Source organism: Copadichromis virginalis, linkage group LG3 (genome assembly GCF_057382275.1).
Source record: "Copadichromis virginalis isolate Kocher_CV1m ecotype Utaka linkage group LG3, C_Virginalis_male_GT1.1, whole genome shotgun sequence".
In the NCBI taxonomy this organism is placed as follows: Eukaryota; Metazoa; Chordata; class Actinopteri; order Cichliformes; family Cichlidae; genus Copadichromis; species Copadichromis virginalis.
The window spans coordinates 64437509-64463881 of NC_140620.1; the positions used below are offsets into that span (position 1 = coordinate 64437509).

At 42.6% G+C, this 26373-nt stretch overlaps 2 protein-coding genes across 2 annotated transcripts in view; both read left to right on the forward strand.

Moving 5' to 3' along the window:
• LOC146716611 (protein NLRC3-like) overlaps positions 1-26373 on the forward strand; it is a 200365-nt gene that overhangs the window by 59976 nt on the left and 114016 nt on the right. The gene's annotated exons all lie outside the window — the stretch shown is intronic.
• Positions 39-8268, forward strand: LOC146716615 (protein NLRC3-like). The gene is made up of 3 exons (XM_085452575.1): positions 39-355; positions 497-2267; positions 8064-8268. Exons 1-3 carry the CDS (start codon positions 148-150, stop codon positions 8254-8256), a joined length of 2172 nt encoding a protein of 723 aa, XP_085308701.1. The 5' UTR covers positions 39-147; the 3' UTR covers positions 8257-8268.

Sequence of the window (26373 nt, forward strand, 5' to 3'; positions counted from 1 at the left end):
TAGAACAATGTGCTTGGTTGAATGAGGCATGTTGTATAAATGCTTTGTGTGCACAGAGTATCAAAGAGAGCTATATAAGAACCAGTCCATTTACCACTGGGTAATTCATATAGTCTTCTTTTCCAGCGGCTGGAGGACAACATCACCATGTTTGTGAAGAACGAGCTGAAGAAGATCCAGAAGCTTCTGAGTCCAGATCACCCAGAAACTTTAAAGAGCCAGATGGAGGATGAGGAGATGTTTGAAGGAGAGGATGAAGATGAAAGAAAGAGCTGCAGAGAAGCATTTCTGAAGATCACACTCCACTTCTTGAGGAGACTTAAGCAGCATGAGATGGCTGACCATCTGCAGAGCAGTAAGAGAATTTCTCTAAAGACTGAATATTGATCTTTCCTAATAGCTCAAGAAATGGACCAATAGACATTCATCCTTTCAGGGTACTGAAAGGCTATGATATTTATTATATAATATTTTTTTCTGAAATTCTTACCTTCAGAAATATTTGCTCCACTCTGTAAACGAGAACTTAAAGCCCAACTGAAGAAGAAGTTCCAGTGTGTGTTTGAGGGCATCGCTAAAGCAGGAAGCCCAACCCTCCTGAATCAGATCTACACAGAGCTCTACATCACAGAGGGAGGGACTGCAGAGGTCAATGAGGAACATGAGGTCAGACAGATTGAAACAGCATCCAGGAAACCAGACAGACCAGAAACAACAATCAGACAAGAAGACATCTTTAAAGCCTCACCTGGAAGAGACGAACCAATCAGAACAGTGCTGACAAAGGGAGTGGCTGGCATTGGGAAAACAGTCTTAACACAGAAATACAGCCTGGACTGGGCTGAAGACAAAGCCAACCAGGACATCCAGTTCATATTTCCATTCACTTTCAGAGAGCTGAATGTGCTGAAAGAGGAAAAGTTCAGCTTGGTGGAACTTGTTCATCACTTCTTTAATCAAACTAACGAATCAGGAATCTGCAGGCTTGAAGACTTCCAGGTTGTGTTCATACTTGATGGTCTGGATGAGTGTCGACTTAATTTGGACTTCAACAAAACTAAAATCCTGACTGAAACAAGAAAGTCCACCTCATTGGATGAGCTGCTGACAAACCTCATCAGAGGGAACCTGCTCCCTTCTGCTCGCCTTTGGATAACAACACGACCTGCAGCAGCCAATCAGATCCCTCCTCAGTGTGTCGACATGGTGACAGAGGTCAGAGGGTTCACTGACCCACAGAAGGAGGAGTACTTCAGGAAGAGATTCAGAGATGAGGAGCAGGCCAGCAGGATCATCTCCCACATCAAGAAAGCTCGAAGCCTCCACATCATGTGTCACATCCCAGTCTTCTGCTGGATCACTGCTACAGTTCTGGAGGATGTGCTGGAAACCAGAGAGGGAGGAGAGCTGCCCAACACCCTGACTGAGATGTACATCCACTTCCTGGTGGTTCAGGCCAAAGTGAAGAAGGTCAAATATGATGGAGGAGCTGAGACAGATCCACACTGGAGTCCAGAGAGCAGGAAGATGATTGAGTCACTGGGAAAACTGGCTTTTGATCAGCTGCAGAAAGGAAACCTGATCTTCTATGAACCAGACCTGACAGAGTGTGGCATCGATATCAGAGCAGCCTCAGTGTACTCAGGAGTGTTCACACAGATCTTTAAAGAGGAGAAACAACTGTACCAGAACAAGGTGTTCTGCTTTGTTCATCTCAGTGTTCAGGAGTTTCTGGCTGCTCTTCATGTCCACCTGACCTTCATCAACTCTGGACTCAATCTGCTGGAAAAACAACAAACAAGCTCTCAGACAGAGAAATACTTCTACCAGTGTGCTGTGGACAAGGCCTTACAGAGCCCCAATGGACACCTGGACTTGTTCCTTCGTTTTCTCTTGGGTCTGAAGACTAATCAAACTCGTTTGCAAGGCCTCATGACACAGACAGGAAGTAGCTCACAGACCAATCAAGAAGCAGTTCAGTACATCAAGGAGAAGCTCAGTGAGAATCTGTCTGCAGAGAAAAGCATCAATCTGTTTCACTGTCTGAATGAACTGAATGATCGTTCTCTAGTGGAGGAGATCCAAAAGTCCCTGAGTTCAGGACGTCTCTCCACAGATAAACTGTCTCCTGCTCAGTGGTCAGCTCTGGTCTTCATCTTACTGTCATCAGAAAAAGATCTGGATGTGTTTAACCTGCAGAATTACTTTGCTTCAGAGGAGGCTCTTCTGAGGCTGCTGCCAGTGGTCAAAGTCTCTAAAAAAGCTCTGTAAGTTATAAAGTTTTTATTATTTAATTTGGTTGGTATGTTATGGAAAACACACTGCATCAACTTCTGTTTTGTTTTTGTCAAAATCACTGTAATATAATCACTGTACCTTTATATACACGTGACTTGTATTAATGTTGCTGCCCTCTTGTGGCTAAAGTGTAATTATGTTATTGTTATTAGGGAGGATTTGAGAGTAACATGCCAAGTGAGTCAGCACCTTCGCTTTAGCTTAAAAAATCCAAATTCTTATGTCATCAGTTATAGTTGCATGTATTCATTATCATAACTTAACCTTTAATATTGATGTCTTAAAATTATTTTGAGTAAACTAATGTTAAGGTTCAAATATTGGGGAAGGAGAGTACAAACAACCATGGTCCAGAACTTGGTCAAACAATTGATTTTAATGAAATACACGCGTGGGAAGACCAGCTCCGTTCGCAGACCGGGCTGATCTCCGACTTAATCAAAGCATAAACAGATATTTTATACCATCAGGGCTTGAATTTAATGACGCCCCCTCATACGTCACAAACAGAATATATGCATACGTCAAATCAAAACCACAATGACTTTTAACACAGTTTAAAAGAACATTATCTCCTATCTTCATGGCAGGTACTTCCTGTCACTGCCGGATGCTCGCTTATCATCTTGACACATCAGCAGCAGTTCTGCGACAAACTGCTCTTTTGCAACCCCGAGCAAAACATGATTAAACTTCCACCTATAAATGATTCTCTTTAACTAAGTGTGTGCCTCGTCCTTAAAGGCTCCTCAAAATAACCTGCACTTAGACTCTGCTTTCGGTTTCAGTTCTGCAAAAGGCACACTCTTCAAACCTGCAACTTCCTGTCAGCCTGCAACTTAGTCTTTCTGAAAGACACACACTGTTTAAACATCTGAATGCAATATCAATTCTGTAGATTATATTATTAATGCAATGGTAATGATGATGATTATTAACAATAGCAGCAAAATATCTCTCCAATCTCAATACTCCCTCTCTCGACCTCTGGAACACCAGAGGTCACAATACATTGTGTTGGGTCACTCCTCGGCCCACTCAGCTGCTTCCATGTCCATCCATGGCATCATGGACATCGGGGTCACCACTCCCGCTCTGACCCTCTCTAGCCGTCCTCTGGCTCAGCAAATCAGACAACCTCATGTCATCTAAGTGGTCCAGTAATAAACACCAGCTCCCCCTCGAGAACACTCCATGCGTAAGATTAGGTTTTTTCTGCGTCCCTCTCTTGTGGTCCATCATGCCTCGGGCCTCCAGCATCCTCACCCCCCTGTGGTCGCCGAGATCTTCTGTAAAGCAAACAAAACACCTTTTCCTGCACCTCCCTAACTTATCATCTTTGGGACTCTTTAATCAAAAGCCTGATCCTAATTATCTTCTTGACTTATTGACTTGTATTTATATATATTCTTCAACGTTACTCATCATTTTAAAACTCTTAAAACGCTGCTTTCACGTCCCTGCATGCGTTTCCTGTCGCTTGCCTTATCTAATCATCAACATCCTGTACACAGAAGTCTCGCTGCTGCAAGGCCTCCACTCTGACCTAGAATCTCCTTTCACAAGAAAATCATTATAAGCGCCTATTCTACTAAAAGATCCAAAAAAAAACAACCACTTTAATCAATTAAGTTTAAGCATATAAGCAATTACTCCTGCATACATTTTATCATAGCTAAACGCTGCCTTGAAACAACTCCTGTGTGTTAACACTAACTTCATTTTAAAACTCACATTTCCTATGTTATAGCCTGTTTTTGGTACAGCCTTTTTATTTCATCTTGCTCCTTTGATGTAACAATACCTTCTCATTCTAGTTTATCAGACTTAACCAAAATATATGCTTTCCTTCCTTTGGTCCTTCTCTAAAGCAAGAAACTCCTATTCAGTTCCTCTTTTCTGTCACTTATTACAGGGCCAGCTCAAGTTCAGCTAAACGCTAAATTAATTTGAGGCCTTTTGCCTGGAATCAATACTGTCATGTGTGTTTATGGACTCTGTGTCTGTAAGCGTGTGCAATCCTTCAATAACTCATATCATCCTCACAGTAGATTGGCTAATCATAGCGCTAGCCAAAGGCTCGTGACCCACAAGAGACGAATTGAGCCGCAACTCCCTTAAAGGCACAAAATGCAATATGTATAAAAAGTCATTTCTACGTATAAGCTCTCCCCTTTATCCTAAAAATAAATCTATGTAATATCTGTATGTGTGTCTTCTATTCATTAATGTAATTGTCAGTTATTTTCTCTCTTTATTTTACCTTCTTTTTGTTTACCTCTTTGTTTGTGACGTGGACATCCCTAAACCATCCTGAGTTCCGGCTTCAATTTCAACCCAATTGTACCCTCTATTCTCGCAGTCGAACTCGTCTGGGCTTCACCTTCCCACTGGCCCCTGTGCCCTTCTCTTAGTGTCCTTTGTTGTCTTGTGATCCCCAGCAAACACAGTCTGTTTCTTCTCTGTTTCTTCTCCGTTGCTCTTTTCAGTATTTTCCTTTTAGATTAAATCCCAGCCTGGCAAAATATCCCATTCAGTGTCTTTAAACAGTTATGTCACACTGTTCTTACCAGCCTGCAGTTCACCGTGCATTTTCCATCACGTGCTTTTCTTCCATGCTGCTGCTGGTATCGTCAGTGTAGTTTCAGTTGCACTGTCTTTTGCCTGCTGTTAATTCTTGAAGTCCACGATGTTCTGTCGGTCTTCATCAGGAGATTAACTGTCCTATGAGCTTCTTCTCAGGATCGGGACAAGTGGGAGGTCAAGCTGTAAAATTTTAAGCCAAAATCTGGCCTGTTTTCCTCCCAATTCTGTTAATCAATGGTTTTGTACTCAAGATTCTAGGTTGAAAGAAGTCCACCTGTATTGACACACTAAAGCATACAATTAATATCCTTTTCATTTCTTTTCTTAAAACCTCCATTTGCTTCATCTGCCTGGAGTTTACCTCGTATGTTTCTCTCTCTCTGTGTGCTCACTTGTCACAGTCAGTTCCTTTTATGGGCATGCAAAGTTCCTGTCACACACACCATTTCCTGTCAACCTTGCAGCTGCTCAGAACCATATTTTCTGTTTCTATCTCTCCTGTTTTGTTTTTTTTACAGGCTAATAAAACTCTTGTTTTACTAAGTCTTGATCTAAAACAATTCACCCTTATTTCACGCACACACTTCTAAATATACTAAATTCTTTGCGTTTGTCAGATCGTCTCACACACACACCGCCTTTTCTCTCACACTTCCACTTCTGCACTCACTCTACTATCAACTTTCATAGTGTTATTATTATTTATTATTTTGTACAAATCACACCCAATCACTCAAAACCTGCTACTCACAGCATTCACACACTTAAACTGTGACAAGAGTTGAGGAATATACTCACAACACGCTTTCCTAAGAGTATTTCAGACATGCCTTTCATAATCAGAAAGAGCAAGTCAAAGAAAACAATTGAAACCTCTATTAATTCTCACAGCACACACATAGAATAGAAAAAATAAAACACACCAGCATTTATTGCTGATGAGAGGTTACTCCTAAAAGTAATATGTTAGTCTTAAATATATACAGTGCACTCACTATATTTATATATCAAAACTCAGTCAATTACTATACATCCACTACGGCAACTCAAAACTTTATTTATAGCCCTCTAATGAACATAAATGGCGTCTTAAACACACACTCAACAATGTTTGCAGCAGTATTTGTAAAACCAACTGTGGTTTAAACAGTTCACTGCTGACTAATTTGCATTTTCACACTCACACACACACAGTCTAAAAATAGCTCCAGCACTGCCTCAGACTCCTTTCACACAGAGATCTCTTATTTTATATTACAAAGACGTCTTATATTTACAACCACTGTCACATCTGTCAGCTTTAGCGCCTAAACAATTTCGACAAATTTAAGTTAACGGTCCAACCGATAAAGTCCAACTTTTTTGTGATCAATTAACCAGTATCTGTCCAACAGTTTCTGGCCTCATCTCTAAAATCCCTAACTCAATTTAAAAGCGTCAACCAACCCAAACTTTGCCTGAAGCTCTATTTTTGGCATTTCACAGCCAAGGCTTACCCCGAAGTTTTAAGTTAAAGCTACACGCCCGAAGTCCAACTTCTGCTGGCCAAAAAAGCGCAGACTACCGTTCCAAACGGTAAGGAGACTCTAACTCCTAGTTATTCTGGAGTGCCCCAAGCTCCACAGTGACCAACTGACTATCCCTCTTCGAGGACAATGCCTAAGCGTCCTTGGCATTGGCAAGCGTTACCTCTGAGCACTGCGCTTCCTATCAGTCCAACTGACGTTCTTGAATAATTTATAATACTTTGGAACAACAGTAAAACAGCCAAAAAAGTGTAAGACTGAAGCAGGTCCAACCTTATAACCAATACGGGCTCCACCCCAAACAATAACCAAATTCCCTAATATACTAAAATCACTCAGCAGTCCAACTGCTTTCCACGGTCCAACCGTATTAAATCCTTTAGCGGTCCAACCGCATTCAATCATTTTTAGCAGGTTTGGACATGTGTGGACCCAAACTATACTTTTACCCTTTTTTGTGTGTCACCAAATACACTTTAATATTTTCTAGACAAGAATGTAGTGGCGTAATCTTTAACCTCTTTTGGCTCCAAACAGAAGTGACAGACTTGAGCAGGGTTCATTTAAAGGCTGACAGAAGTGGAGTGGTGACGGGGAGATGTTTGACAGGACAGTGTTTCAGCCTCCACAGGTTCATGTTGTGCTCCATCAGTCAGTGAAGATGAAGTCAGTGCTGATGAGGCTGTAGAGTGTGTGAGGGATGTGAATGAGGATGATGAAGATCTGATGATAGCAGATAAAAACAGGCTGCAGAGACTTTGAGCCATACAGGGCACACAGTGTGTGTACAGAACAGCTGAAATCATTATGGAGGCCTCACTGGAATATGGAAGCATCACAGTACAGCTTCAGTGAAGCTTTAAAGTCTCTGATATGAGATGAGAAATGAAGCAGCCAGAGCTTTTTCATGAGTGGAAATCCACTGTGACTGTGAGCTGCTGCTACAGCCTCCAGATTAGCCAGCAGCTCATCCTGCTCAACATTTCCTCACCAACTTTAATGGAAGTGTGATGTTTTCAGCTGGAGTGATGGTCAGGGTGGCCTCCCTCTCCTCTTCTTCTCCTCTTCCTCTTTCATTTGTAAAGCCACTTCTGCTGCTTTCATTCATTTGGAAGTCCTGTAGCTGAGTTTGGGAGAGACTAACAGCCTCGGCAGCAGAGGGGAGAAAGGCTGTAACACCACCACTTTACTCTGTTCTACCTGTCACATCATTTTATCAGGAAACAAATATGCTCATGTTTTTACTATGTTTGTCTTGAAGATGTAAGAAGATCACATGGTGCTTTTTATTATTGTGTTGGTTTGTTTGCTGTCTCTTGGATGGAGCCCAGCTGTGCGTGGCCCCTGGGCCTGTGGTCAGAGTGTGTGCTGGATAATCCGGCCCAGGATGAGGCCAAACTGACATGGGATGAAATGTCTGTCACATAATTGAGCTTTGTGAGAAATGTACGACTTTAATGTGAAACATTCAGAGTTTTTTCTCTTGTTGTGTTTGTTTGAAGCTGCTTCCTGTTGGCTTCAGCTGTTTGGAGTTTCCATTTTCTAAACTTCTACATTCTGAACCTTCTTCAGCTCTGAACAGATGATGAAACACTGAATGATTTCAAGCTCACACTTTGTCTAATAAACTTACATCTTTCATTCTTTATACAGATTGTGGGGCTGTGGTTTGTCAAAGATCAGCTGTGATTATCTGGCAGCAGCACTGAAGTCCAACCCCTCCCATCTGAGAGAGCTGAACCTGTGGGGAAACAACCTGAAGGATTCAGGAGTGAAGCATCTGTGTGGTTTCCTGGAGAGTCCAGGATGTGGACTTGAAACTCTGGGGTCAGTCAGCATGTTTTAGTTGTGCTGAGATGAATATGATGTGAAAGTTGTGCTGACACTAAACTGCAGACATCAGGCTGATATTATACTGATCCACACTGAGGATCTTCATGGTAAAGTCTGTTTTCTTCTTCTCTGGTTTAGTCCATTGACTGCAGCAGAACAATGTTCACATTTCAAAAAGTGAGACTCAACGTATGGCCCGCGGCCCACACGCGGCCTGCCCACCTTCCCTGATTCAGAGAGAGGGGACCCTGATTAACTGTGTAGTGTTCTTCCTCACAGTTCTAAGTATCAGACACAACAATGAATAATCCACAGCTGACTGTCTTTAGCAGGTCAAAGGTCACGGCACACAGCAGACAGTGGGAAATATTATAACTCTGATCATTTATCAGCACATATCCATATGTATAAAAACAAAGCTGACACTGTGAGACTTGATCAGAGGTGTGATCATCACAGCAGAGGCCTTTGTGTCAAAGTCACTGAGGATCAAACAGAAACACATGAAGCAGATTTTCCTGTTCTGGCTTTTTATAGCAGATAACCTTCAAAATATTCTGCAGTCCATCAAAAACTGAAGCAAACCATGAATCAACATGTGAACATGAGCTGATGCTGCTGAAGTGAAGCAAAGTTACAGAGGTTTGATTACAGACACAGCTGAGAGTTTGTAATCTGTCATCATTTTAAAAGGTTTACATTTCTTCAGTATATCCACATTTGCAGCTGGTACCTCAACCTCCACTTGTCCAACACAACTGCTGTCCACTGCCTCCATGACATTGTGATTTTGCTGTTGGTCTTCTGTCAGATCTTCATCAATCACTTCTGCACGGGGCACACCTTCAGACTCTGCAGCTGCATAACGAAAGCCTGTAAGATAAAATTAGACATAAGGTAAATGTACACCAATATTCCAATGACAGGTGTGTGATTCATCTGGAAGTTATGTGCGGATTAGTGTACAGTGATAGCAATTTAGTATGTTTTTAGAGGGGGGGGGGTTGTTTACCTCCGATGGGTGCTCTTTTTCGCTTCCGTTGCGTACGCCTTGAGTGCCGGTCCGAGTCTGATACAGGTATGTCGTCATGCCCCATGTGCAGTGTTGGTGCCCAGTCTGGATTTGTTACATCCATTTCATATGCTGGTTTGCCTGCAATAATGCCAAATCATAAGCTACTCAGTCGACATGATGTGGTTCTGCAGCATCACACATTAGCATGTTTTATCTCATTATCTATGACCTCAGCACGTTGAAAATAACACTAAAAGCCTTTCAAGAGTGATATGAATTAATTTAGAACTCACCGGAAAGAAAATGCCGTGAGCAAACCAACAAAAAGCTGGGGATTGCAGAGAACTCGATATCCCCTCGTCTCACCGCTGCAATCCAAGCCTGACGTCTTTGTTTAGTAATATCGGATACATGGGATCCCTCACGTTGCCTCCAGGATGGAAAACGATGAAAAGAGAGCCCGTTATCCAGCTTCTTGCCTTCACGATCGTGTGATCTAACGTTGCAACCGACAACACAACACGTACGATCCATAGCTGAAATGGTATCCTTTGGCTGGCCTACTGTCATGGCGGAAGGGGGCATGGCCCATCTCCCGTGACATCACGCTCCAAAGCCCTATAGGTGGGAAAATGTACCATGTCGACCAATCAAAAATGATATGGAAACATGACATTTGGTTGTTTAGCAAAAGGGGGAAGTTTTAGGAGTGACCGGCAAGAGAGAGCGAGTGAGCGAAAGAGAGAGAGAGTTTTGATACGTGAGAGATTTGTGACGTTTACCGTGTTTGGTCTCAAGTTAGTTTGTTGTCTTGTGTATTTAGTGTGTAGCTGTTGTTTTGTTTTGTGTGTCAGTTCTACTAGTGATGGTCACAGTTGCTGCCTTAAAGCCAACAAAGGCAGATTGCAGTGTAAACGCTGAGTGACACACCTGCTGTCAGACCTGCAGGTTTATCCCTGTGCTGTTCTCATATGTGTTAGAGTGACACAAACTATTGTTTGACACCTGATTGTTCTGTAAATAGTTTGAAATGATTATATGAAAAACGTCTGAGCCTTGGCTGCATTTTTTGGTAAATAGTACCATATAACTTTGTTGTTTGCAAAACGTGTGCGTATTTTTAAAAGTGTACAATCTCTATTTGCATTTCAAGTTATGAAGATGATTCGTTAAACATGTGTGTGGTTTTTACAGTCAAAATATCACTTTCTACTTGTATTTTAAATTTTGTCTGAATTTAGATAAATTGTGCTGATACAGTTGGTCAAAATGAGAAAATAACAGATTGGCAAGATAAACTGTTTTTAAAGGTAAAATATAGAGGCCACATCAAAAGTAGTCAAGAAGGGTTAAAGGCTAAAAGCAAAGTTGTCACCAAGTACTGTTTATATTTGTGTGTATTGCTGCAGCTTTTTTGAGTATTAATTTGGTGCCTTTGTGTGAAATAATGGTATTGTGAGTGATCCATATAGTCACAAAGAATAGCCACTTGTTTCTGTGCTAGGACTTAGTCACAGAACAGAGATTCAAATCTCCAAAATCCAACTGGCTGCATCAGGACATATAGTCTGAAACTCTGCACAGTTTCCTGTTTGAAGCTGCTTCCTGTTGGCTTCAGCTGTTTGGAGTTTCCATTTTCTAAACTTCTACATTCTGAACCTTCTTCAGCTCTGAACAGATGATGAAACACTGAATGATTTCAAGTTCACACTTTGTCTAATAAACTTACATCTTTCATTCTTTATACAGATTGAGTTTCTGTGGTTTGTCAAAGATCAGCTGTGATTATCTGGCAGCAGCACTGAAGTCCAACCCCTCCCATCTGAGAGAGCTGGAGCTGCAAGGAAACCACCTGAAGCATCCAGATGTGAAGCAGCTGTCTGATCTTCAGCAGAGTCCAGACTACAGACTGGAGACTCTGAGGTCAGTAGAGTGATGGAGTGAGTGGGTGGTGCTGTCAGCAGTATTGTACTAAACACAGTCAGTATGAAACAAAGATCCAGTGTTTCCTGTAAAGCTGCAGCTTCTCAGTGAAGCTGTGAGAGGAGAATGGTGACAGGCTTCAGGATTGGACACAAACACTTCCTGTTTCTGACCTTTATGGTCACCATAGTAACGGCTGACACGCTCTGATCAAACACTGTCAACAGCCAATCAGCTCTCTGAACAAAGCAGCACGCAGACCAATGACTGCATTCGTTTCCAAGTTTAAAGCAGTGAAGAACACAGTCTGTAGGTGAGGAAGAATTTAGTGAGAGCAGATGTTTGGATGGAATTCCTCCAGTTAACAGCTGGAACCGTCCATCTGGATTGTTGGGCTTGTTGTTGGGGTTCCTACAGAGCTCAGAGTGGACACACCAAGGTTCTTCTAATGAATGAAAGTCCAAACTCAAACTAGGAGGGAAAAACATTTTCATCAACTTCAATAAAAATCCAAAGATTAGAAAAAGTGAAGCAACAATGAGTCCTAGTACAGTCCCAGCACTGAAGTCCCTGCTGCTCTTTATACTGGATGTGCTGCATCACTGACTGACAGCTGATGAAGAGTCTCTGGAAACACTCGTTTATCTCCTCTGCTCTTCCTTCTTCTCTCTGCAGGTGGAGGATATGATGGTAAACAGGACGGTGTGTGTGCTGAGAGAGGAGGAGCTGTGTCCTGATGATCCAGAGAGGTTGAAGCAGCAGCAGCTTGTGTGTAGAGACGCTCTGACTGGGCCATGTTACTGGGAGGTGGAGAGGAGAGCTTCATCCAGCAGTGACTGACAGAGGAATGAGAAGAAGTGCAGATGACTGTCAGTGCTGCAGAGTGAACTGCTCTGAGAACAGCTCCACTGTCAGACACAATGTAGAGTCCAGCATCATCCCTGTGTGTCCCTCTGGATCTGACAGAGGATCATCAGTGTATCTGGACTGCTCTGCTGCTGCTCTGTCCTTCTACAGTCTCTGCACAGTCTCTGTCTGACTCTGGCTTCAGACCCTCCTGGATCAAACTCACCTGGAAAGACTTTCAAACATCACTCAATAGATTTGAATACAGAATATATTTGATATATACTGTAGATGTACTGTAGAGTTGCAGTTTGTCACTTGTAAATACAGTCTGTGAGCAGCTGTGAGCTGAAAGATCTTTCTAGAAACACGAAATGTTTTCACTCTTCTGTTGCTTTTTCATATATTTCCACAACATTAATATTGATCCCACCTGTCTCACCTGTTTCATGCTTTTATACATAATAACAGGACACGTGTGATCTGAGCGCTGCTGTGGTTGCTGTGCTGCACGTCTTCATTTAGATAACAGAGACATCTAGTGGTTCAGAGGGAGAACTGCAGGAGGTGGAGCTGTGTTTTAGCATGGAAAACTTTTTATCTTTTAGGCGCAGATACAAATATGACAAGTATCAGTGTGAGATACAAAAGGTCACATCAGTCAGCAAAGGGAACAGTGATCACACAGCAATGTAAGAATAGAAACATAACAGTGAATCTGGACATGTATACAGAGGGAAGCAAACAAACAGGATGTAACACTACATTAAAGCCACAAATGGGAAGAAAACAAACACAAAGGAAAATATATTTGATCTCAGGAATCCAAATCAGATGCTTTAGAGCAGGGGTCGGCAACCCTGGGCACGCGTGTCACAGCTGCCACGTGAAGGGTTAACTGATGGCACGACCATAGCTGGACTGGCCATCGGGCATACTGATGGTGATTTTTCATTTTTATGGGCTGATGATGTTTTTTTATTTTTTTGTAACGGTATAAACAATGAAAGATGGCGGATTGGCCGGATGCTGGTCGATGTGTAAAAATAAGTCAGTTGTTTGGTGGTGGCTATGGCGGAGCTTCCACAGAGGCAGCAGGTGGATGAGGGAAAGGGGAGGCAGGAGGAGCAGAGACCCGAGGCGGCCGCCGGTCCGAGTGTCAGGTGAACTGAACTTCAGGTAAGAAGTTATGACCTGCAGTCTGTCTGGGTCAGATATAAACCAAGTTTAGGTGGAGTTTATTTTCCTTGTGCTGACTTTTTACAGTCAGTTATAATAACTCCCACTCAGAGGAGACCAGAGATCACATTAACATGTGTGTCTCTGTATTAAGAAACATGACATATTGGCCCAGTTTATTTTTCTTATCATTGTTGTGAGGAGACCATAAATAGCATTTGTATTTTCTGTTGTACAGTTCATTTGCTGTTATGGATAAAAAGTCTTTCTTTGTTTCAAAGTAGCTGATAAATATTCGTTGATAGCTGCAAACATCTGCGCACAAATATAATCCTATGAAGTGGTTCTATATAGTGTGTAATTTATTGCTAATGCAATCATATGGCACATTGACTTCTGAGGAAATGTTAGATGCACTCATCATCAGAAAGGTGTCCGACCTAAACCAGGGGGTTTAGAGCATCTTGGAGTTTTTGTGGTTTGTTTTCTTTAAGTCATTTCACAGATTTTCTCCATAATTTCAATTCCTTGAATAAAACAACAAACTTAGGGGATGATTTTGTAATCCGACTTTATGTATGAAAGATTTGACTAAACGTCAAACAATCTTCCAACTCAGTCGTCATTCTTATCTTGTGAAATCAAACCAAACGTTCTGTTGTCTCTAAATCAGGGATTGATGAAATCTTTGATTGCATCCATTTATGAACATGTTCTCATTCATATTAAATCGTAGTCTAAGTCCTTCTTTAGAGGGATAAATGTCATTCATTATCTTCAAATGTGTTTCTGTTGTTTTGGGGGGACGTTTGAAGTCCATTGTTCAAAGTCTGTTAATGAAACTTTATGAAGTTTATGTAGGATGTTTTTCCTATTTTGTATTTGTTTGAATTATGATGTATTTCTGACTCTTGCTGCCATGATGCCAGGTCTCTCTTGAAAACCACATTTTTAATCTCAATTAAATTTTCACCTGGAGAAATAAAGATGATAATAATAATTTTGTCTTCAGGGAATCATTTCTCTGTAAAACAGCTTCTTCTGAAACTCTTGTTACATTTCTTGTTTATTGTTTGCTGGTTTTAGAAAAATGTCATCGTCTCTGTGTGAACTTAAACTCTACATGTGGTGTCAGCTATAAACGAGCTCTAGAGTCTAATAACGATGCTTTTATTATTGTCTGGTATCCAACCTAACCCTGGGCCTCTGGCTGAATGTGAAACACCAGCAGATGTTAAAAACTGTCTGGGTTACACGTGCATCACGTCGTGTGCTTCCTGACATGGATATGATTGGAATCTGGGCCTGTTCAAGCGGTGCTGGTATCGTTGTTGTTTCTGAGACTTTCCAAATCTTTACTGGATAAAAACGTAGCAACTGATGGATTTAACATTTAGCACTCAGACTGTCCCAGAAAAGGCGGAGGTCTGGAAGTTTATGTGAAGCTCTGTCTTGCTGCTCAAGTCTTGTTCTCTCCATCTGCACCTCAGCCATTTGAAATCTTGGCCTTAACTATTGATCTGTTTGGAAATCAGACTGTTGTTGGCTGCTATCAGCCTCCACCTGCTTCCCCCAGCACATCACCGTCTCTGGTTCAACTTTTATCTGAGCTGCATTTTAATGACGTCTTTCAGATGGATGATTTTCATTGGGACTGGCTTTCTTCTGTGTCTGATGAGTTTAAGGCACGCTGCTTGTTTTTAAAACTGACTCAAATTATTTAAAGCCTCACACGCCTTGATCCTAAACACCCAGATAAATCTGCTCTTATTGACCTTTTTTAACTAATATGCTGCGTAAGTTTTCCACATCTGCAGTTTTTGCCAACGACCTGAGTGATCACTGCGTAGTTGGTGCTGTGAGAAACACTAAAATCTCACGCTCCGAGCCCGCATCAGTTTGAACTGGGGTCGTATTAAACAGGCTGACAATGTCAGTTTGGGAACATTTACAGGAGAGTTGTGTCTACTTTGTGGACAGACACGCCCCTTTTTGCCAGGTCAGGGTGAAAGGTCGGGACAGGCCTGGTTTGGTTCAGTACCGGCCGATCTCCTACATGAGAGAAACCAGGCCTGGGCAGGAAGTCTGGCTCTGATGCTGATTGGCTACGTTTTCATTAGCTGTGTAATCGGATTACTGCCTCCATCATCAAGATGTAACTATTTTTTACTTTAACGACTGACAGTCCAAACGACCGTAGGAGGTTTTGGCAAACTATAAAGTGTCTCTGCCAGCTGTGACTCCTCAGAGCTTCCTCCTCACTTAAATATCGACTCCACTCCTGTGTCACACAAAACTGAAATGTTGCTTTAACAAACACTTTGTTGCTTCTTGCTCTTTGTTCAGCACAGTATCTGATGGTAAACCTCTTGCACACAACTCTGCTCGTAGTTCCTGCTTACTGATACCTTTTCCTTCACACCTGTCACAGTAGAAGAGGTTTGTAAGGCTTTGAATAGCCCCAACACCAGAAACTCGTCCTCACAATCGTTCTCCTTCCTTCTTGCACTTGGCTGCAAATATCATAGCTGAGCCAGTGTCTTATATTTTTAATCTTTCTCTACAACAGAAGAACACCACTATACTCTGTGTTCTCTGGTTAACTGGTCCTCATTGGTCTTACACAGGATGGTCCATTAGTATCATTTTATCTATCAATCTGTTTCTGGGTTACTGCCTCCTATTCATCAGAGTACATGTTAGGCAAACAGTTTAGTCACAGCCTGCAGTCTCAGGACATCATTACATCCACTGTTCCATCAGTTCATGCAGAGCTTGGGAAGAAGGCGTTCTCCTTTTCTGCTCCGTCTTCATGGAAAACATAACCGAAGGATTTAAGGCTCTCCGTTGATTTCACTTGCAGACTTCAAAAGACGTACACATGTTTTTGTGAAACCATCTCTGGGAACTTGTTCTCGTTTTTAATGTGACTGAGTACATTACACAAACTTTTCTCTTATTGTTGTAATTTTAATATGTGTGTCTGGAACAGGTCTCTCTTGTAAATGAGACATTGAGTCTCAATGAGCCGACCTGTATAAATAAAGCTTCAATTACAAAGTCCTTTGTATAAAAGCTCCTTCAGCTGCCAGTGGGACGTGCTGTGGCACTATCGGTTGCAGAGCCTTTATATTGTTAGTTAGAAACTACAAATATAATGGCTCACTGTATTTCAGAATCAGAGAAACTTTATTAATCCAGGAGGGAAACTGAGTTGTCATAGCAGCAAATATACAAGAAACAACAAGCACTCATATAAAGTGAGTGTAGAAACAGAGTTATGATAAATAAATATTCAGATAAATAATATCAATATATAATATAAATAATCTATAATCCAGTTTTGAGTTCCCTCCCCAGACGCCTTAACGCCCACTCACATCCTGGGCCATCTGACCTCAGGAAATCACATGATAGGGTGGGGCCAGGTTTCACAATGAGCTCACCCGAAACCCTGGCTGATTAGGACCCCCACCCGCTTTCACACCTTGGCTCATGTGATTACGTAGAGGATCATCAGGGGGTCCTTTGTCCCTCTTTGGGGGGAAACTCCCACTGGGTTTAAATCTGGGACTCCCCACCAACTGACCCTTAGAACTGAAGAAGCTTCTCAGATGAGAGGTGAAACGTCTTCAAGCAACTCAAAGAAGTCCAGACGCTTTTCTTTGCAAGCTCCTTAGTCTACAATGACCTGGATGACTGAGAACCGTCACAGACAACTCAGTCCCATATTTTAGGTTATTCTGAATAAATCGTTCATGCCCTCTCTTTGGAAAGAAGCTGTTGTGGTTCCTGGTCCTAAATCTAGTCGTCCAAAAGTTCTAAACGACTTCAGGCCTGCTGCCCTCACCTCAGTCTTTGAAAAAATCATCAGAAATGTGATTATGGAAGACACTGAACTTCAGCTTGATTCAATGCAGATTGCACATAAGCCCAATAGAGGAGTGGAGGACGTGCTTTTGATTCTACTTCACCTGATTGTCAAACATGTAGAGAGTAAAGGACTTCAGTTCATCGATTTCTCTGCTGCTTTCAATAACACAGCCCCAGATTTGAATCAAAAGACTTTTAGAACAGTTTGAAATCCGGACAAACCTGATCAAGTGCAGTCATATAAATATCTTGATGACAAATGCTATTATTTTTCTGTAAAGCAAATTGACCTAAAAGTAAAGTAACCTTGATATGTCAGGATGTAGATGTCCCACCCAACAACGTCACCCAGCCCTGAAACATCGGTACTGTTCAAGGCAGCATTGCTGTCCACACGTCCATCAGAGTGTTTCTTTGGACTTCATGGTGTTGCTGCTCCCAGTATTCTCTGAGACAACCTCTGAGGCCGTCACAGAGCAGCTGTATTTGTACTGACATTACATTACACACAGGTGCACTCTATTTAGTCATTAGCACTCATCAGGCAATGTCTATGGGCAACTGACTGCACTCAGACCAAAGGGGGCTGAATAATAATGCACATAACAATTCTCTTCACTCTGCTGACAAGAGATTCAACCCCCACTATGAGCACCTTCTAAAGAGCACCATTGAAAGTATCCTCACCAACTGCATCACTGTGTGGTATGACTCCTGCACTGGGTCCTGCAGGAAAAATATGACAACGGGTAGTGAGAGCAGTGGAGAGGATTGCAGGGTCCTCTCTTGCCTCCCTCCCCAGGAGATCTACTGTGCCTGCCTCATTCGAAAGGTCCTCTTCATTACAGGTGACTCCACTCATCTCTTCAACAGCGTCTTCAGTTTGCTGCCATCAGGAAGGATACTGAAGAGACCTTTTGACCTTTACATTTTCGTTAATATCTTTAAAACAGAAGCAGCAGAAACGAGAATTTTAGCAGCACAAACCAGCACAAGCGTAGCACAGTTGATTGACACCAGTTTTGTTTGATTTAATTAATGTGGGGGGGCTGGTTGACCTCTGGGGACCTCTAGAAATTTTCTTGAATATCTTTAAAATGATAGCAGCACAAACAAAAATTTTTACAGCACAAACGTAGCATAAACGTTTGATACCACTTTTGTTGGATTTGAAGAAGGTGGGGGGTCGCGGGAAAAACCAGCAAAAGAACTCGAGCAGCCGGGCTATGTAAAAGGTGTAGGGGGGCATGTTTGCGGTCACGTCCAGCGGGTGTGTGGGCTGTTTGAGTCATCTGTTACCAGGCAAACTCCAATGCAGCAGGCTGCTGAACACACACAGGCCTCCTGCATCCTCCTCTTCAGCTCTGCTTGCCCGATATCGTGACCTAAGCAGGGTCGGGCCTGGTCAGTACTTGGATGGGAGACCGCCTGGGAAAACCAGGTGCTGTAAGCTTTTGCACTTCCACACACAAACTGCAGAGGGCACTTCTGCTCCTGCTTGTGCTTAGAGGCATGAGAAGTTAACATTTATGGGTGATAAAATCCTTTTTCTATATTTTTAACATGAGAATATCAGTTTTCCATCTTGTGTTCCAGAGTAATCGGACAAAAGACAAACGTAGAACAAGGAAAAAAGAGGCCAAGTGTCTCACCTATAAAACAAAATGACTGTTTTCTGAATAGTCTCACACAGATAAACATTTGCAGGGAATACCTTTTCCTTCAAAACAAACGTCACAGACTGTGTTTTTCTTTACTGATTGTATTTGAGTAGAAACTCAGATTAAAATGGCATCAGTGCTCATAAAATGATTTAACTGTAAAAGTAGGTGTAGTGGATCACTTTGCATAGATCTAGATAAAAGTGCTGTAAGCAAAGACTACAGTGGTCATTGAGCAGCTGTTCCTATAATGTGAATCTGGGATAAAGGCACAGATTATTTGTTTGCCTTTGTTTCCTGGTTCTTTCTTTCTTATCCAAATGGAAAAAGAGAGCATAAAAGTACTGTTTACAAGCAGCTTATCTATCTCATTGTGCCCACTATCATAAAATCTTGGTTGACTGAGCACTGAGCCATCTACCACTCGAAACTGAACCTGTGTGGGACAACAACAAAGTCCAGTATACTAAGTTTCAGTAATGTGCAGTTTTTTCTGTGGAAGATGTAAATCTAAATAGATGTCCTATTGTATGCATAATATACCACTGAACTTTATAAAACAACTTCTAAAAGCAAATTTCGATTTATTTTAGATTTTCTCAAATCCAAACAGTGCTAAAAGCATGCACACAGTCAAATATTTTTCATACGAGGTGCTGAAGGTTCTGCAATGTTCTGTCAGTGCGCCCCAGGGCAGCTGTGGCTACAATGTAGCTGCCATCACCAGTGTGTGAATGTGTGAATGATGTATCTGTGGCTTTTTGTCACACTTGGAAACCACGGTGTTGTGCAGCTATTTGCCTTGTTGCAGGGTTTTTAAAAAACTGCAGTTTTGATTTTAGTGAAAGACACCGTCTCATGACTCATTGAGTGCCGCGACTGACGAGCCAATCCGTGGCCTGCAGTCTGACGATGTCACATTTCCTGACTGCTTGGAACCCCGACTAAGTCGTCCTGTAGCCCACATCATAATGTTTCCATCTCTCTGCTTGACTGCGGGGATGCTATTTTTTGCATCACACTCCTATTTCAAAAGGTCAGTTAAAGCCACATAATTGGAATTTGGTTTCATCTCCCCACAGCACTTTCTCCAAAGTCTTCCCTGAATCATTTAGATGTTCACTGGCACTTGAGATGGGCCTATACATGTTTCTCCTTGAACAGGTAGCTACCCTATGTTAGCCTAGCTTTCTATCACTGATGCTCTGTGTGTATTGTTATGGTTCACAATATGGGGATGGAGACAAGAGACAAGAGAAAAAAACCACAATAACAACACTGGTCCGGCCGGGTTAAGTCAAACGATGATTTTAATGATCACACGCGTGGGAGATGGACAATTTTATCCCACAACTTAGACATTCACATTACTCACACCCTCATTGCACATACATATAGGATCTTGGGGGTGGGCACGATACACGGAGTCCAAGTTACCATCAGGGTGTACACCTCACCCCTGGCATCGTTGCCCACCTCTCAATTTTAAATACACGTAGACATTGAGGGCTAGCAGGAGGGACTATGCGCTTACCTGCTGCTCTCTGGCAGGTAGCTCCATGCCCTCCTGGGTTTTAATTACACCTTAGAACACACATGCATCAACACTACAATGAGCGGGTGGAGGGAGGTTTGGAGTCTTCTCTCACCCCCATCCTCTGCGGCCTGCTGGAGCGGGGGGGCTAGGAGGAGTTGGCCGTCCGGCTGCGGTCTGGGGTGTGGGGCCTCCCTGCTGCTGCGGAGTCGGGGCGGTCTGCCTCTCCCCACCGCAGGGAAAAGGGTAACACTACCTGGGTCTGGGTGCAGTTCCCCCCTCCAGGGGCAAGGGTACCTAGACCCAGTTCGTAGAGTACGCTTGGGGAGTGTGATCGTGTATACAGCGTCTCTTTATGTCTGTCTCCACGTCGGTTGAGTGTGGAGTAAGTGCATATGAGAGCATGAGGGTGGGAATGGATGTTTGTGTCTGTGTGTGCCTGTATGTCTGTGTCTATATGTCAGGTTGGGTATCAGACACCACCTCTCTGGGGACATCTCAGGCTCTCCAAGGTTTGGAGGCCTATCTCCACCCACCACCACTTCCCCTGCCGGTGGCGGACTCCCTCAGGTGTCGGTGCGTTGGTGGTTCTTTGTGTCTGGGGGTGGGCGTCCGGGTACACACCGGCTCACTCCTTGGCGGCCGCTTGTCGGGGCCTGGAGCCTGGGGCACTTCGGAGGTGGGGTGCCCCCGGACTCTCGGCCTGGGGCTTGGTCACTCAGGCACAGCTGGCTGCTGGCGGAGCTCACGGGCGCGTCACTGCAACTCCCCTTGGCTTCTGCTCTGCGGCTGCTGAATGAGCCCTCATCTGGGACTCTCCTCAGCTCTTACTGGGACAGTGGCGCGGCTGCCCCTCTGTGGGTCTTCCTTGGTCTCTTGTGTTCTGGGGGCCTCTGGATGTCTCGAGTTTTGATCTCCTTCATACCTGCTTCATGCCCTGGAGGACGGGGCTGTGCCCCCCACACACACACACACACACACACTCCCTAGCAGATCGTTACATGGAGAAACCTTTGGAATACAAGCATGCTGATCCACGCAGGTATGCACACAGGTGTACACATGGGTATTCACAGACGCGGACTACAGCTTTCTTGGCTGCTGCCTCAAAGCACATTGTGCGCTGTCTATCTTGCGTGCTGCACAATATCGTTTATTATTTAGTAACTATTGATATCTACTGCTAGCTAGTTTATTGTGATGGTGCTGGTTTTTCTTATTATGTTGCTCTTTGTTGTTTGCTTTCTCTTCTGTTTTTTTTTCTCCATACAGGTGACCCAGGAGTTTTGGGTTTTTTTTCTCTCTTCCCCCCCTTCTCACCGTCTCTTCTCCCCTTTGGTTTTCTTTCTCTCCCTCTCTTTCTTTCATTCTTTCTCCCTGTCCTATCCCACAGTCATGTCTGTCCCGTTTGCAACTGAAAATAAAATAAATTCATAATTATAATAAAGGTCAATCAAATGGACCAATATGGCAAGGCCATGATGACCCACTTGGTAAAATAAATCCTCTTGGCATCTTTCTTGGCCTTAAGACAACAATTCTGATGGCTATAGATCCAAACGGGACACAAAAGAAAAAAGAATCTTTTATTCTGGATAAAACAGGGAGCCAATAAATGTTCTGTTTCTAGTCCCTGTCAGGACTCTCGCTGCAGCATGTTGCTCAGAGCAGTCTGGAATTGATTTTTGACTAAATAATTAAAACTAATAATAATATATTACTATATTATATTACTAACAAATCCAGGACACCCCTGTTGATCCAGCAGCTCTTAATGAAGTTTGAAATAAGAATCGTGGTGAGTTCATTAGAAATATTTCACTTTTCTTTTTTAAATCAGTCATTACTGGAATCATCTGAAGTGCAAAAACAGTGGGATTATATATGAGAAGGACGGACTCAAAGACTGTCGTGTATCACATATGTATTACATCGATGTCCAAAATCAATGCATCATTAATGAAACTGAAACAAAAGTACTGAATTTCATGTGGAAGACCAAACCTCAGCATTCAGGAAAGTCTTATACAGGAGCAAAGATAATGGACGTTACCCGGAGTTTTCCACTGTGAAACCAGGAATAACAGCTTAAAAATGTTTCTGTGATCTAAATCATTGTCAGCCTGGCAGGCAAATAGCGTGGACACCAAAGTTTGTGAACGTGAAAACCTGAGAACAAAGACATGTAGGATTTTAAATCGGTACTGTTAAGGTTCAAAATACTGGGGATGGAGACAAGAGAAAAATCACAATAACAACACTGGTCCGGTCGGGTTGAGTCAAACGATGATGATCACACGCGTGGGAGATGGACACCGTATGCAGACAGCCTCAGATCTCAAAATGGTGGAGCATTGCTCAAACTCTTATAGCCTCTGGTGCCTCCACCTTATCATAAAAGCCTAAACATTCACATGCTTTTCTCTCACACGGCGCCTAAGCTACGACCTTGGCTCCCCGTTTATCTGCTCCTGCTGAGTTGGGGCAGAAAACTCCAGCATGCTCTGTTCTCTTCTAATCAGACAAATAAGGCGATGGCTTTCTGCAGCAGTATTATGCATCATAAAACAATATCATTCATCCACAATAAATCAGCAGTCTACTTTAATGCAAATCAGTTTAACTAATGCAATAGTTATCAGCTTCTTCTAATTCAGGAGAATAATGCAAACTAAAACTACATAATAATTCACAATCTTTAGTTAGGGGTATAACATGGCATAAAATAATATTATAATCTAACAGTATGCTGCTGCCTCTCTCTCATGTTACTTAAAAAATTAACCCCACAGCTTCAATAACCGTATCTAAAAATCTCTCAGTGAAAGTTACGGTTGTAGGTTTGGAAACATTTTGGGGTAGCCAGTGTTAAATAGAGACAGGGCCACATTCTTTATCTAGTCATTGTAATGAAAGAAGCACATTAAAAACTATATGAGAGTTTGCTTTTAACAAGCATGTAATGACTCTACTTAGTTTAGGTAGTCTTAGGGAGTCAAACTGAAAGTTGCATTTTGTGGATGTTTTCCCTGCTGCCCGATCCCATCAGTCTCTTAAAGCATCATTTCTTATGCGCCCTGGTGTGACAGTGGTTTCATGGCGCTACAGGTTACCTGAGCACATCAGGTATATTACGGTTGAAAACCAGTGCCTGGCCTTCCAGTGGGTGTTCGACCCCTCGTGCACAGCTCAGGAGTCTAAACGACCCAGCAGTTATGGACATGTGTGTTTTTGGTGTGCTGTCCCTCGTTCTCCCTGCTTGCAGGTATATCTGTGTGTGTGTGTGGATGCCGGAGTTTCTGAGAGCATCCGTTTACAGGCCTGAAGGTGCACCTTCAGGCCTGGTGGGTGTGGCCCTGCCAGGTGGTTGGCCACACTTGAAGACCATCACACAGCTGATCAAGCCTTGTCAGAGGAGCTACTTAAGAATGCGGTGGCGCTCTCTCTGACGCTGGATCATTGCGTGACTTCACGTTAGTCTCTCGGCCAGTCAGTACGGATAGTCTGCCGCATTGTATGTGTCTTACGGCTGCCTGTTTGTTATCTCCCCAGGAGAAGCGTGGAGATGAGAGGGCAGCGAGCACGGGGTGCTCAGACACTGAGGAGCGGAGACAAGGAACACTAGCACTGGGAAGAGGACATTTCACGGGAGTCGGGAACGCACTGCGGATTTATTGTTATTTTCCATTCACTGTAAATAAACGCACTGCTTGCATTCAGAGCTCCGTGCCTGGCTCCTCCTTCCTCACATCCCCACGGTTGACGCTGGCCAACCGTGACAAATAGCTTTTCTTAGATTCATTATTAGTTCAACATTGACAAATAGTAGTTGACTAATATCAGGAGCCAAAAAGAAAACAAAAAACAAACTAAATAAATATTTCAGACGCTGAAAATAAATTATTACGGTTGTTTAAATTTGCTGTCAGCAAGTTAGGTCTAATACATGTAGTCAATCTAATGAATCAATATTACATGTAAAAAGTACAGAACTGAAAATGAAACTAAAATATAACGGTAAATGAACTGGTTCTTGTATAAAACCTTTCTACTCTCTACAACTTGCCTCATTCATGCACTCACTTTTTTCTATGCTTTTTCTCTGTAAGTGCTTTCTATCTAACATTAATACGCATTCATCCTCCCGATGGATGCATCGGAGAGCAACTTGGGGTTAGCATCTTGCCCAAGGATATTTGGCATGCAGGCTGGAGCAGGCGGGGATTGAACCAGCAACTTTCTGATTAGTAGGTTTCCTGCTCTACCTGAGCTACAGACACCCCAATTTGTGGTGCTCTGGAAACAACACGTTCTCATCCCAACAGGTAACGATGCTATGTGACAAATCATCGGTATGTGTAAATGTGTTTTTTGTTCTAATCATGAATCGCTTTGTAAAACAAGACCTGATAGGGTTAAGGTTAAAGTTATGGTTAGAGTTAATGTTAGGGATAGGGCTGGAATGGACGGCTGGAGCCTCTCCTCCAAGTGTGTGTTACTGCCGCCATCAGCATTCTGTTGTATTCTGTTGTATGCTTTTCTCTGTAAGCGCTTCGAGCCTGTACTTTTTTGCTTTAGCTGAGTAATGAAGTTGAATCAGTACTTTAACTTTCACTGGAACAATAGTATTTTTACTTCTACTTAAGTGGAGAATTGTCTGATCTTTTGCCAACTCTGGCTGTCTCTCAGTCTTGGAATACCCACTTGTTGTCCAGCGGTGTCCTGGGAATATAGGAACTAGACAGACTGGGGAAACAATGGGAGGAGACACAAAGATGGAATCACTTTTACCATCTTTTATGTATTTGCTGGTCGTCTTATTTCTTCTATTTTGCAAGCACAGTGTTGCAATCATTGTCTTTGTGGTACAATGACACAGGTAGAATGCAGGTGTTTTCATGTAACACGATGCCAGAAAGATGAGTAATGTGTTTTGAAGAGAAGATAAAACATCATGTTTGAACAAAGATAAGCAGCAGACACGTCTGTGTGTGAGTTGTTCAGGTTCAGTAAGAAGGTAATATGTCTGCAGAATTTGTAATTCTTATGAAGATATTGCTTGTACAATAAATAAAATCCCTTTAACTTCTTCTGGAGAGTGTCTTTATATATTTAGTCATTTTGGGGCGATCCTTTATTTAGTAGTAACTCTAGTCGGGGATATATATCAGAGTTTACTTTCAGATATGAGCATTGTGTTTCCTGTGGATGAATGAATGAATTATTTATTTATGTAATTTTTGAAAGACTGGCTCATGTAAAATCTCTGAAAGTATGACAAAGCTCCCCTGTTACACTTTATGGACACCTGAGCGTCACCATGAGGGCCTGTCTTTATGCACTTTATTCACTGAAATCCACTTTTATAATGAATTCACAGTAATCACTGACACCTTCAGAGCATTACATTCATTAAAGACGTCTTCTACACCTACTCTTCCAGACGACCGACACATACTTCAACCACTGCAGGTTAACCAGCCACTCATCAGTAAAGCAAAAACTAAATGTAAATGTCCTCATGTGGAAAAGACTGAAACACAACTCCCATATATCACTAATGTAACAGATCCATTTAGGGAGAGTGAGAACACTAGGCTGGATGTGTTTTAATGCAGGAACATTCATCATGTCTTCAGTTCAACAAATCATTTACATTGAATATGTGAGCTGGATGGTTACACGACACAATGTGATTGTCAACAATAACTGCAATGAACGCTGGTTTGAGGGCGGAGTCAAGGAGGCCATTTACGTGAAAAGGGAAAGACCCTCTCTGAATCAAGGAGGGGGCCTAAGGGTACATCTGTCCCCATCTTACAATGCTGTGATTGCAGCCGTTCTCCAACTCTCTGTGAATGGTACTCAGGACCATTGATCAGTGGTTGTTGATCAATGGTCATGAGAATTTGCATAATCATGATTAAGGAACTGACCTCCCAGTCCATTGTTCCTTCAGTCGGCTGGTTTCTCTGACTGAAAACGCTACGTCCAGAAGAACAGAATCAACTTTTGGAGATTTACTTCCCTGATGATTGAGCACGCATCAAGACCTTTTAATCAGGCCAACAAATATCTTGTACTCAATTTTAGCAGCAG